Below are 12795 nucleotides of genomic sequence, written 5' to 3'. Positions count from 1 at the left end.
TTACCAGATTCTCATTTCCCTGATTTAATTTGTTTGCAGTTGGATAGTGGAACAGGAGTTTGTTTCTGTAATAGACATTTTTCTGCCAACACAGCACTGTTTAGCTGTTTTAAGAACTGGGATGTCATTTACATTTGAAGTGGTCTTTAGCCCAAATAGCCATAGTTATGTGAATGGATATTTCAAACTCCAGATTATTTGTTAAGGTCTTCCCTCTACTGGTCTTTTGGGAAATTTAATGGAAACTCCAGGTACTATGTGAATTTCAGAATCAGTGAGAAATGTTTCTTCCCTTGTGTTCTATACCATAAATGTATACGTTTTTATAAACATGCTATTGTTTTTCTCAGAAAAACAGGATCTTCAAACCTTTTCATTTGAATGGGGTTGTCTCATTTTTCATGAATCAAGTTTTTTCCCAGCTAAAAATGTGTTGTTTGGCTTAACTTTTTATTGATAAGTGTCAAATAGTTCAATAAATAAGCCAAATTTATTAGCAACTCTTTAGAAAGCATACTTTATAATTTTCAAAGATAAGAACATATAGTGGCTTTGGAATCAGTGTAAATGATTAATTATCTCCATTAAGATAAGACTGTGTTCCAGTTTGAAGTCTAACTTGAATTTTTGTGTCTGGTATGGAATTTGCTCAGCCTTTGAAAACAGTTCTGGATTGATGGCACATCTCTAATTTTGGTCCCCTAACATGAGCTCTGTCTCTTCTCTGATAGACAGGTATGTTGCTCCTCTAGTCTCATCTTGAAGAAGTTATCTAAAGTTGTGTTTCTCTTTAGAATTTAAGAGGGAAGTGACACAGAATTTCATATGGGCGTTCAGTGGCAAATGAACCGGGCTTGGTAGCCTTTTGAAATAAAATTGGCAACTTTCAAAAACCTGATTCTGAATTAGGGCCTTGTACCTTTATGAAAATTACTTTTCAGATAGGAAATGGAGAAATTTTTGGTCAGTATCTTTTTGGGTGTTCGGTCCAATTCTGTCCAGAAATAAGGAGCTTAGAATTTGAGACTTTTTGATTCTCTAAAGAATGAGATTTCTTACTATGTGAGAGTAACAGCTAGGAAAACCATATTATGTAACCTGAATAAGTCCCTAGTAGAGAAATGAGAATATTTCATATCAAACTTTTCTACAAATGGTAAAAATTTCATTTGGGGAAAAGTCAAGGATCCAATGTTTAAGCCAAATTATTCATCAACCATTTATGCTTTTTGTAGACTTAGTATTGTTCGATCCACTGCAGGGTTGATTATAAAGATAAGATTAGTCCTTGCCCCAAATATAGGGGAGGGGCAGTATTGAACAGTTTTGACATGCTTTACATTTATTTTGACAATCTCATAAATCTGTTGCTAGATTGCCCAGTTTTTCTAATGAGGGAAACTGAAGCTCAGAGAGGTGAAACCACTTGGCTAGTAATTAATGGATTTGAACCCAGGTCTTTCTGACTCTGAAACTTTACACATACACATACTGCCTTTCTGAAAGACAGGAATAAGTATAGTCAGAGCAAAATGATGGTTGCTAGATGAATGCTCTGACAAAGTGCTAATGTAGTTCAGAAAGAAGAAAAAATCTTATCTTTTTAAGAGAGATCAGTAGAGACTTGAGGGGAATTTGGTTTGACATTGAGTAGAAAGGAGAGACTTGGAGTTAGGAATCCATTCTGTTGTCAGCATACCCTTATCTGAAAGAGGCTTCAAATATACATTTTTGAGTTTGAGGCAGTTGCCAAGCCCTGTCTCTAAGGTTTGGGTTAGAATTTTGGGGCTCCCAATTCTCCTTTTGAGATCCTAAAAGTTACTATGAAGTTTGTAAAAGTGATAGAAGTGTTTGCTACACCTAATGTAGGACTAGGATAGCTTTGCCTAGAAGGAGCTGCAATTTGGATTTGTTATTGACGTCTCTTTTTCTTCCCTCCCTACCTCCAGTTATATTGTGGTAGGAATGTCACATAGGGTGTCTTCAAGATGATGGGGACATAATCCTAGTCCTTCCACTTCAGGGTCTCACTAGGTAGCTGCTGAATTAGATTAAAAGGCTTAATCTCTGTCTGACTTATCCTGGAGACTCCAGACTTGGATGAAATGCTCATTCTTTTAGACAATGTCCAGTAGTTTGGGAAATAACTCCTAAAAGTGATGAAATATTTGTAAGAGGAAAGGAAATGACTGGGCATGGAGAGATTTTTTTTTCCAGGCCTATGAGGTGGCTGGAAAGAAGACAATAGATATGAGAAAAAAACATATATTCTATATAAATCTTGGCTAGAGGGTCTATTAAGTGTTTGGGGGCAGAGGAAAATAAAAAAGTAGGTTTGTGACCTATAATAATCATATATTAGTCCTGACACTCTTTCTCTCTGCCCCATTCTCTTCAGAAGGAGGGAATTAGAATTCATGTTTATTTAACATAGTTGATTCTCCATCTTGAAGTGGTTTTTATAAAAGTTGTAATTTAGGCAGCCAGCCTCAGTGAAACAATTTTGCCAGCTGCTGGTTACTTGAACGTCCCCAAAGTAAAGGTAAATGAAAATAAGACTGCTTTTAGACAGCAGTGGTCTTTCCTAACGTTCTATAACCATTTTTCCTGAAAAAATGCGATAGTTCCATTTATCTATGAGGGCTTATTACTGTGTCAGTCTGTGTGTATGTACATATATATGTGTTGTTCAGGTTCTTCCCTTCTCCCCAATCCTTTTAGAGTTGATGGCTTTGTCCCTGATTGTTCAGTATAATAGATTGCAGATTCACTAAGAGAGCTCGTGTAGTAATGCTTGCTTTATTTTTTTTTCTCTTCCACTCTTGTTTTATTTTTGCTTTTTTTTTCCTTTGTGATGTGACATTTTCAGCTGATGTATTGAAAGCAAATCCTTCTAATTTGGGAGCCCAGATCACAAGAGTGAGTTTTTCTACTAGTGTCTTTAGCTGTATATCTTTTTTTGTGTGTGTCCACCCTTTTCCCTTCCCAATTCAAAAATATTCAAAACACATTTCATAGTTAAGAAAATTCCTCTGTCTGTTAACCATCATGCCTTTCACAAAGCAATGTCCACTTTATATTGGGTCAAATTCTTTTTCCCAGTGGTGTTGTAAAAGCATAGGCTAATGTGTGTGTGTTTTCTTTTAGTTTGTTTTTTGTGTCACCTGGTGTGTTGAAAGTAATATTAGTTCCGCCTTCATTGCAGATAGGTATGCCTGGACTTTGTCACCAGTGTGTCATAGCACTGTTCTTTTTTTGGTTTATTGTTCTTTTAAGGAAAATTATATCGCTGCTTCTGAGAATAAAAGACCCATTCTTTTATCAGGATTTTAAGTAATCCTTTGGCTTATCTCTATTCCTCTTCATCCCCTGGATGTTGGGTCCTCTCAGGACCATGAAGCAATGAAAAGCTACATTTGTTACTCTCTAATTTCAGCAGACTGACCAGATGAAAAGTGGTCAGACTGGTGAGCTCTGAACATGCTAGCATTGGAAGATGGTTTGTTTGATAGTTAACAGGAAAACTGTCCTTGCTGAAAATAAATGATAGCACCTTTTTATGGTGAAATAAAAGTATGCTTTCTATTTGTTAGTTCTGATTCAAATCCTACCCCTTTCCGCCCCCCCTATGTAAGCTGTACATTGCTTTTTAAGATCTTACACCTGGGTAATTTCCTGTACTAGTGTAACCCCGTTCTGTTCTCTTTGGCTTGCGTTATTACAATTTATCTCATGTTCTGTTTGTCTAGTTTGCATCCTGGAAGAGCAGGTGATTGAATGGTCCCTTTCCTCCTAGTGTTCTAAAATTTGCTTGTTGCGTCTGATATCATTTAAGTTTGCCCAATAAAGCAAATGGTACGCCATCCTAATTAGAAATGCAGATACCCAAGTGTTTTACCCAAAGTAATCAGCCATCGTGTTTTCAGTTATCATAAGAGTATAACAATGTATTCTACACTGGCACTATAACCATTGATTGAGAGTAAATTTTAAAGGCCTTGCTTTCAGGATCCCCAAGTTATTCTAAATCACCCACCCTCTGTTCCTATCTTTTGTTACCTCAGAGATTGAAAGATCTCAAGCAGAGAGAGTTTGCCCGAAATGTTTCTTCAAGATCCCGCAAGGATGAGAAGAAACAGGAAAAAGCCCTTCGGCGGCTCCATGAGTTGGCAGAGCAAAGAAAACAAGCTGAGTGGTGAGGCTATTTTCTCTAAGAGGGTTTTACAAATAATTATAATCCTTAAGGGTCAAGATTATAAATTTAAGATTATAATTTAAGATTTAAATTAAGATTTAAGAATTATAATCCTTAAGTTTTTAATAGATCTTTCTTTCAACCTAAAAGCACATTTACACTTAGAGTATAATATGCTGATTAAGCGTATGCTCTTTTGGGGTTGTATCCAACAATCTGCATGACCTTAAATTATCTAAGCTCTATGCTTCAGTTTCCTTATCTGTAAGATTGAGATGATAACAGTCTACTTAGAGTTATTATGAGGAGTGATTAAGTTATTACATCAAAAATGCTTATAAGAATACCTTAACTCAGAAGATGTTCAATAAATCAATAAATTATGCAGGTATTATTGTTTCCATTCTTGTGTAGAAAAGCACATATAGTAACAGTATTCTATTTTATAATTAAAAAGTACTGGGGCACAGATTCAAGTGGTATAACTTTTAAGTACTATACGGTTAGTACTGAACACTCTAAAACCTAGGGAGTTTTCTATGGTTCCTGCCTTCTTGAGTGTTCTTTTTAATGCTCCTTCATGGTTCTTGATTAACCATTTGGGGCCGTTATTTTGCCTTATGTGGAATTTATTCTACGTACGGCTGAATTTCCAAGCAAATAGTTCTTGCGGACCCAGTCTTTGAGCATCTGAGGATTCCTGGGGTGTATGCCCCAATCAGAAGGACTAGATCCCCATGTTTGTTTGACTTGCCAGGTCCAAAGGAAGGAACTGGTTACTGTTAAAAGAGAAATTTGTTGTGTCTTTTAAGTTTACAGCCCAGTTGGCACCAGAGTTTCCAAGTTCCTGGACTTAACTAGGTTTATTTTTGTCTCTAGATCCTTTTTTACTTATTTACTTCTCTTGTGTTTTGGAGGAAGAAGGAAGGGAGGGAACACATATAGTGTAAGTTTTGAAACAGAATTAACCTGTGAGTTCTAATGTTAAGTTAAACTGCCTATCGAGTCCTTCTTTGGTAGCTCTCTATGTAGTAAATATATTCCTCTTTGGTTTGTTGCAAGGGTCCCTCCTTAAAAAGTGTATAACAGGCATACTGTAATAATGTTTTCCTTCAGAGGTGACTTTTTAGTTTCAGTTTTATAAATAAACATCTAAAAGATGACCAAGTAATATCTTGGGAGAATAAAAGAAGGTTTTGATCCATGATCAGGTATTTCATTGTCCTAAGAATAATGCATGACCCCATAGTAAATATTATTGAAGTAACGTGACAAAGACTAATCAAAAGATCAAAACGAGCCCCCCTTTTATATTCAGTTTGAGGATTTCTTTGCTGTGGAGTAGGTTTCGTGACAGTGTAAATATCTCTTGCTATCCAAATCTGTTGGGTTCCCATCTTCCAATAGCAGCAGTTCAGATAGCAAGGGGTACCACATTATCCAAATAATACGTCGTTCCTGAGTTTAGGACAGCTAGTAGCTAGGGTTCAGATAATGAGGACTTGATCCAAACAGATACCAAATTCTCTTCAGTTTGGCTTGAGAGAGACCTTTATAATCTATACACTATAAAAATTTCAGACATAACAGGAGTTTAAAACACTGGCTTTGAAGCTCCTCAGTGTTCCTGTTTTCAAAGCTGAGAAAGTCCTTGGTAGTATCCTTGTATGGGATGCCCAGAAAGTATGACAAAACCAAAACAAATGCTTAGATGTGCTGCCAAGGAGATAGGCACAGACTCTTAGTTTCCGAAACAGACATGCTAACCACAGACTTCCATTGAGTAGTATAGTGGAGGTTTCTGACTGTATTTAACTCAAGAGAACATATACATTTTTAAAAATTAAATTTGAAAGTGTAGAGGAAGTTAGGGTTTGTTTTTGTGTTTTTTTTTTTAGCTGAATGAAATACAACCTTTGTGACATGTTCGGCCACACATTTGATAGAATACTGATGGGCAGGATGATACAATAAGAAATGAGAATGGATACAGGACGAGTAGACTGTGCCAGATGATAATGATAAAGTATTTGAGTTTTAGACAATTTAAGAAGAAACAGTAATAACTGTCTAGTTTGGGGAATGTAGCTTGATAGATTAACAGTACGAGACTTTGTCTAACCTCACTGAGGGAGTTCCCTTTGTTTGTACAAGGCTAGGGAATGACCACCACTCAGTGTCTTTCAAACCTACCTTTGAAAAATGGTAGAAGTATGAAATGTACCCCTAAACTGTTTTTCGTTTGTTTTTTCATTTTTCTAAACCATTATGTAGTGCACCTGGAAGTGGACCTATGTTCAGACCAACCACAGTGGCTGTAGATGAAGAAGGTGGAGATGATGATAAAGATGAATCAGCTACAAACAGTGGCACAAATGCCACTGCCACTTGTGGCCTGGGATCTGAATTCTCCACAGATAAAGGAGGCCCTTTCACTGCAGTACAAGTCACTAATACCACTGGACAGGCACAGACCCCTGGGTTATCCTCCCAAGGCATCAGCTTTGGCATTAAGAATAATCTCGGGACCCCATTGCAAAAATTGGGAGTATCGTTTTCCTTTGCCAAGAAGGCTCCTGTCAAACTCGAATCAATAGCATCCGTTTTCAAGGACCACGCAGAGGAAGGGACCTCTGAAGATGGAACAAAAGCTGATGAGAAAGGTGCTGACCAAGGATTGCAGAAGGTGGGAGACTCTGACGGTAACAGTAACCTCGATGGTAAAAAAGAAGATGAAGACCTTCAGGATGGAGGGTCCCTTGCCTCAACGTTATCTAAGTTAAAAAGAATGAAGCGAGAAGAAGGAGCTGGCACTACAGAGCCAGAGTATTACCACTACATCCCCCCAGCACACTGCAAAGTAAAACCTAATTTTCCCTTCCTACTCTTTATGAGAGCCAGTGAACAAATGGAAGGTGATAGTAGTACACATCCAAAGAATGTGCTAGAAAGCAAAAAAAGCAGTTCTCCCAAGCCTAAAGGCTGCAACAAGGTGGCGGCAAGCCAAGGAGCAGAAAAGACAGTTAGTGAAGCCTCTGAGCAGCAAATGGAAACTGGTGTAGCTGAGACCTCAGAGCCTGGAAGCAAAGCTGAAACAAAGAAGGCCTCAGGAAGGGAGCAGAGCTTAGAGAGTCAGAGTCAGAAGGCTTCAGAGATCCAAATGTGTGAATCTAACCCTTCTAAAGAAACCTCTCAGACCACCCCAGCAGGGAAAGAAAGCCAGGAGGGACCCAAACATCCTACTGGTCCCTTCTTTCCAGTTTTGAGCAAAGATGAAAGCACTGCCCTCCAGTGGCCATCAGAACTATTAATTTTCACCAAGGCAGAACCCTCCATTTCATACAGTTGTAACCCTTTATACTTCGACTTTAAACTTTCAAGGAACAAAGATGCCAGAGCTAAAGGGACAGAAAAACCAAAGGACGTAGGAGGCGCCTCAAAGGACCATCTCCAAGACCTTGATCCTGGCGAGCCAAGTAAAAGCAAGGAAGGAGAGAACGTAGAACATTCCTCAGGAGGCAGAATGGATACACCTGCTCCAGGGTCTGCCTATAGCAGCCTCAGTAAGCAGGAGCCTGGGGGTAGCCATGGGTCAGAGGCAGAAGACACAGGCAGAAGCCTTCCTGGAAAGAAAGAACGATCTGGGAAGTCCCACCGACACAAAAAGAAAAAGAAGCACAAAAAATCCAGCAAACACAAACGGAAACACAAGGCTGGCCTAGAAGAGAAAAGTTCTAAGGTAGAATCTGGGGAGAAGTCTAAGAAGCGCAAGAAACGAAAACGAAAGAAGAATAAGTCATCAGCCCCGGCAGATTCTGAACGTGGCCCCAAACCAGAACCCCCAGGGAGCGGTAGCCCTGCACCACCAAGAAGACGGCGGCGAGCTCAAGATGATTCCCAGCGGAGATCCCTCCCAGCTGAAGAAGGGAGCGGTGCCAAGAAGGATGAAGGTGGAGGCGGTGGCAGCTCCCAAGATCATGGTGGGAGGAAACACAAAGGTGAACCTCCAGCTTCATCCTGCCAGCGAAGAGCTAGCACCAAACGGAGCAGCCGGTCCAGCCATCGCAGCCGGCCTAGTAGTGGAGATGAGGATAGTGATGATGTTTCTTCACGCCGGCTCCACCCGAAGTCTCCGTCCCAGTACAGTGAGGACGAGGAGGACGACGACTCCGGCAGTGAGCATTCCCACAGCCGCTCCCGGTCCAGCCGGCGCCATTCCTCCCACCGTTCCTCCCGCCGTTCTTACTCAAGCAGCTCAGATGCTTCTTCAGACCAGAGCTGCTACAGCAGACAGCGCAGTTACTCTGATGACAGCTATAGTGACTATAGTGACCGATCCCGGAGGCACTCCAAGCGCTCCCATGACTCTGACGACTCCGACTACGCCAGCTCCAAGCACCGGTCCAAACGGCACAAATACTCCTCTTCTGATGATGACTACAGCCTCAGTTGCAGCCAGTCCCGGAGCCGCTCTCGGAGTCATTCCAGACAGCGCTCAAGATCCCGGGGCCGCAGCCGCAGCAGTAGTTGTAGTCGCAGCCGGAGCAAGCGGAGAAGCCGCAGCACCACAGCCCACAGCTGGCAGCGGAGCCGGAGCTACAGCCGCGACCGCAGCCGCAGCACCAGAAGCCCTTCCCAGAGATCAGGCTCCAGGAAGGGGTCGTGGGGTCACGAGAGCCCTGAGGAGAGGCGTTCTGGTCGTCGAGACTTCGTGCGCTCTAAGATCTACCGCTCTCAGTCTCCCCACTATTTCCGATCAGGGCGGGGAGAAGGTCCTGGGAAGAAAGAAGATGGCAGAGGAGATGATGGTAAAGGGACAGGCCCACCCTCCCAGAACAGTAACGTTGGCACAGGAAGGGGGTCAGAAGGTGACTGCAGCCCTGAAGACAAGAACTCCCTCACTGCCAAACTGCTCCTGGAGAAGATCCAGTCAAGGAAAGTGGAGAGGAAACCCAGTGTGAGTGAGGAGGTGCTGGCCACCCCTAATAAAGCCGGGCTCAAGCTCAAGGACCCCCCACAAGGTTACTTTGGGCCCAAGCTCCCCCCCTCTCTTGGCAATAAGCCTGTCCTTCCACTGATAGGGAAGCTACCAGCTACCCGAAAGCCCAACACCAAGAAATGTGAAGAGTCTGGCTTAGAAAGGGGAGAAGAGCAAGAACAGTCAGAGACAGAAGAAGGGCCCCCAGCAAGTAGTGACGCCCCATTTGGACATCAGTACCCCTCAGAGGAAACAGCTGGCCCCTTAGCAGACCCAGCCCCAGAAGAGCCAAAGCCTGAAGAAGCTCCTGCTGATCATCCTGTGGCTCCGCGAGGCACCCCAGTACACTCTGATGGCTATCCTGGGGACCCAACCATCTCCCATAACTACCTCCCGGACCCCAGTGATGGGGACACCCCAGAGTCCTTGGGTAGTGGCAGCCAGCCGGGCCCTGTGGAGTCCAGCTTGCTGCCAGTAGTGCCGGACATTGAGCACTTCCCCAGTTATGCACCTCCCAGGGGGGAGCCTAGTATTGAGTCAGCTGACGGAGCCGAGGATGCTTCCCTGGCCCCCCTGGAGAGCCAGCCCATCACCTTCACCCCCGAGGAGATGGAGAAGTACAGCAAGCTCCAGCAGGCCGCACAGCAACACATCCAGCAGCAGCTTCTGGCTAAGCAAGTAAAGGCCTTTCCGGCCTCAGCTGCCCTGGCCCCAGCCACTCCAGCCCTGCAGCCCATCCACATTCAGCAGCCGGCCACAGCCTCTGCCACCTCTATCACAACCGTTCAGCATGCCATCCTGCAGCACCATGCCGCTGCAGCTGCTGCCGCCATTGGCATTCACCCCCACCCTCATGCCCAGCCACTCGCCCAAGTACATCATATTCCCCAGCCCCACCTGACCCCCATTTCCTTGTCCCACCTCACTCACTCAATCATCCCTGGCCACCCTGCCACCTTTCTCGCTAGCCATCCCATCCACATCATTCCTGCCTCAGCCATCCATCCTGGGCCCTTCACCTTCCATCCTGTCCCACATGCTGCCCTCTACCCTACCCTCCTTGCCCCACGACCTGCTGCCGCAGCTGCCACTGCCCTCCACCTTCACCCACTACTTCACCCCATCTTCTCAGGTCAGGACCTGCAGCACCCCCCCAGCCATGGCACATGAGTTGGGGGATGGGAGCCAATTAGGGCCAGGGAAGGTGACCCATAAGTCTTCCCTTGGGGGTGTTGAGCCATTAATACCAGCAAGTAGAAGCTGGGATGGGCAGTGTCTGACAGCCAAAGAATCGGGTTTTGGCTTGCAGGGGTGGTTTTAGATTTGAGATTTGCTTTGGGTTCACTATCAGGGATTTTTTTTTTTCCCTTCCCTTTTGTTCCTCTCCTGTGTTTCTAAGCTAGGGAACACCAATAAGTGCTACCCACCCCTCTGCGGCAACATCTCCAAACTGTCAAGTTTAGATACTCCCCTCTACTTTTTGACCTCTGCTCTTCCCTTCTATACATTTTGAAACATTTTCCTCCTCTCTGGCCGGCGGGTCGTCCATCTGGTTCTGCCTTCCCAGGGTCTTTGACCATCCCTTGGTGACCTTATATTTTCCCGGGTAAGGTGGAAAGGAAGTCTGACCTGGAATCAGATGCTACTCAGACTATTCATTATTCAATTCACTTCCCACACAGAGCCACACATTTGGCACTGTGTCCTCACGTCCCTCATCCCAGAAGAGCTATCTGCATCCCCCACAGAAGAAGATCTTATCATGATGAGAAGCTGCAAGGAGCATAGTCGCCCATGTGCTTCCCCGGAGAGGAGCTCGTATGTCTGAAGGGTCTATTTTCTTCTGTCATGTTGATGTTTCCTTCTTAATTTATAGGATTTTTTTTAATGTAAAAAATTGCACTGAACTCTAAATGCTGCTTTTTGTAGCTCATATAAAAAAGGTTCCATATTTGTAGTATACTGCAATAATATTTTTTACATCCAGCTCTTTAAGTGATCCTTGTTCTGGTGGCTTTGTGTAAATATGTTTGCCCTAGTTGAATTAAGAAACTAAAGGTTATAAAAGGAAAACAAAAAATAAAGTATTTGTTTTCTGCTAGATGCAAAAATGACTAAGCATGTATATTTTACCGAGCTCATGTATTTTTTGAAGTTATGAACTATAAAAATGTTAAAACGAAAAAGGAACATTGTTTAACATTTTTGCTGGGACAAAATGTTCAGCAATTTGCAGGAAGTGGTGCCCCGCACTGGGATTTTTGAACTAATGGGCAGCAGTCAGCTGGGAGTGTCAGAGGGATGCTCAGTTACGACAGACTCCCTCGTGTGCTTTGTCGTTTTATACAGAGAAGCAGGTGGCCCCACAGAGGAGGACGGAGAGGTTCGAGAGCTTTATTCTCTGAAAGAGTGGTTGTCTGGGGGTTTCCTGGGTGCCTTGTTCCAGGCATTCCATTTGCCTTCCTAGTACTTAGCCCCCTCTGACAAATTTTTTTTTTTTTTTAAATGTGCCTTTTGGGTTGGCTAGAAACTGAAATAGAAGTAGGCTGGAGGATGATAGAGTTGGGACAGTTTTCTTCCTCTTTTTGTTGGGAGGTGAGCACATTTATAGATACTGCAAATTCTTTTGCTTCATAGTTTCCATGCCTTCTGCACAGCTTAGTTTAAGCAGTAAAGATTCCTTTTTTCTCTCCTGTGACATCACGACACCTACCAGCGGAAGTACCACCTCAGTTCCTCTTCCTCCTCTTGCCTTTCACCCAGGCTCTCACACCTAGTAAACACACTGACCCAAAGTTGTTTATATGGCAAATTTCATCTTTGCTGTAGTCAGTTCCCTATTTGGCATTTCCTACCTATTCTTGTGGCTAGAATTGGTTGGGTAGTCACCTGACAGGAGAAACAAACCCTGTTTACCTGGGCCAAGGCTCTGTGTCCTACCTTTCTTCTCGAATTCCCCAAAGAGTTCATGAGCAAGTGCTGGGCAAACAAGGCTCCTGACTGAGCCTCTTACCTGTTCAGTGCCCCTCATCTGATTCAGAAGCGTCACTCTTGATAACTAGCACTGGAAAAATGAAATGATCTGTTTGAAGTGAAGGGACTCATTTTTCTTTGCTTTCAGCCCATGTAAATATTTAAATAATACAGTATTAACATTTTTGTGCTGCTTCCCGTTAGCTTGTAGATTGAGCCATACTCTGGCTGCCTCTCTACCTTCCTGGGGGCAGTTTTCTTTAACTTCCAGAATAGTGATTTTAAAAGTTAAAAAAGGAAAAATGAAATAACCTATCCTCCCTTACAAGCATAACAGATTGTATTTAACTTTATCATATATGATAGAGATATATATGCTGTAAAATTAGGGAAAGGAACTTTCTAATAAACCAATGATTTGTGGAAACTTAGCAGAGTCTGTTGTGATTGTTGCCCCATCCACTCAAGTTGGGAAGGGATGGTGTTACGGGTTACAAATAACATCTTGCTTGAGGTAATCAAGGAATAGACTCTTGTGAACCAATTATTTATGACGTTTAGAATTGTGCTTCTCAAAGCTCAGGCTGCCCAAGTAGAGGGGAAAGACTGCTGAGAGAGGAAGAAATAGCAGTTTCTCTCAGAGAGCTGT

The 12795-nt window shown here is 43.0% G+C and overlaps 1 protein-coding gene across 8 annotated transcripts in view; it reads left to right on the top strand.

The window, feature by feature from the left end:
• Positions 1–12572, top strand: part of GPATCH8 (G-patch domain containing 8) — a 79277-nt gene extending 66705 nt beyond the window's left edge. For 5 of the 8 annotated variants that reach the window (XM_081027488.1, XM_081027486.1, XM_081027487.1 and 2 more), the window contains 2 exons: positions 4065–4195; positions 6470–12572. In XM_081027488.1, coding sequence (XP_080883614.1) covers positions 4065–4195; positions 6470–10343 — 4005 coding nt within the window. In that variant the 3' untranslated portion in view covers positions 10344–12572. Of the gene's footprint in view, positions 1–302; positions 736–2869; positions 2920–4064; positions 4196–6469 lie in introns of those variants that run through there. The other 3 variants (XM_081027485.1, XM_081027491.1, XM_081027492.1) reach the window with 2 other exon arrangements.
• The last annotated feature ends 223 nt before the right edge of the window (positions 12573–12795 follow it).

This window comes from Rhinolophus hipposideros (assembly GCF_964194185.1).
Source record: "Rhinolophus hipposideros genome assembly, chromosome: 20".
NCBI lineage: Eukaryota > Metazoa > Chordata > Mammalia > Chiroptera > Rhinolophidae > Rhinolophus > Rhinolophus hipposideros.
This window is presented reverse-complemented; position numbering and strand designations above follow the sequence as displayed.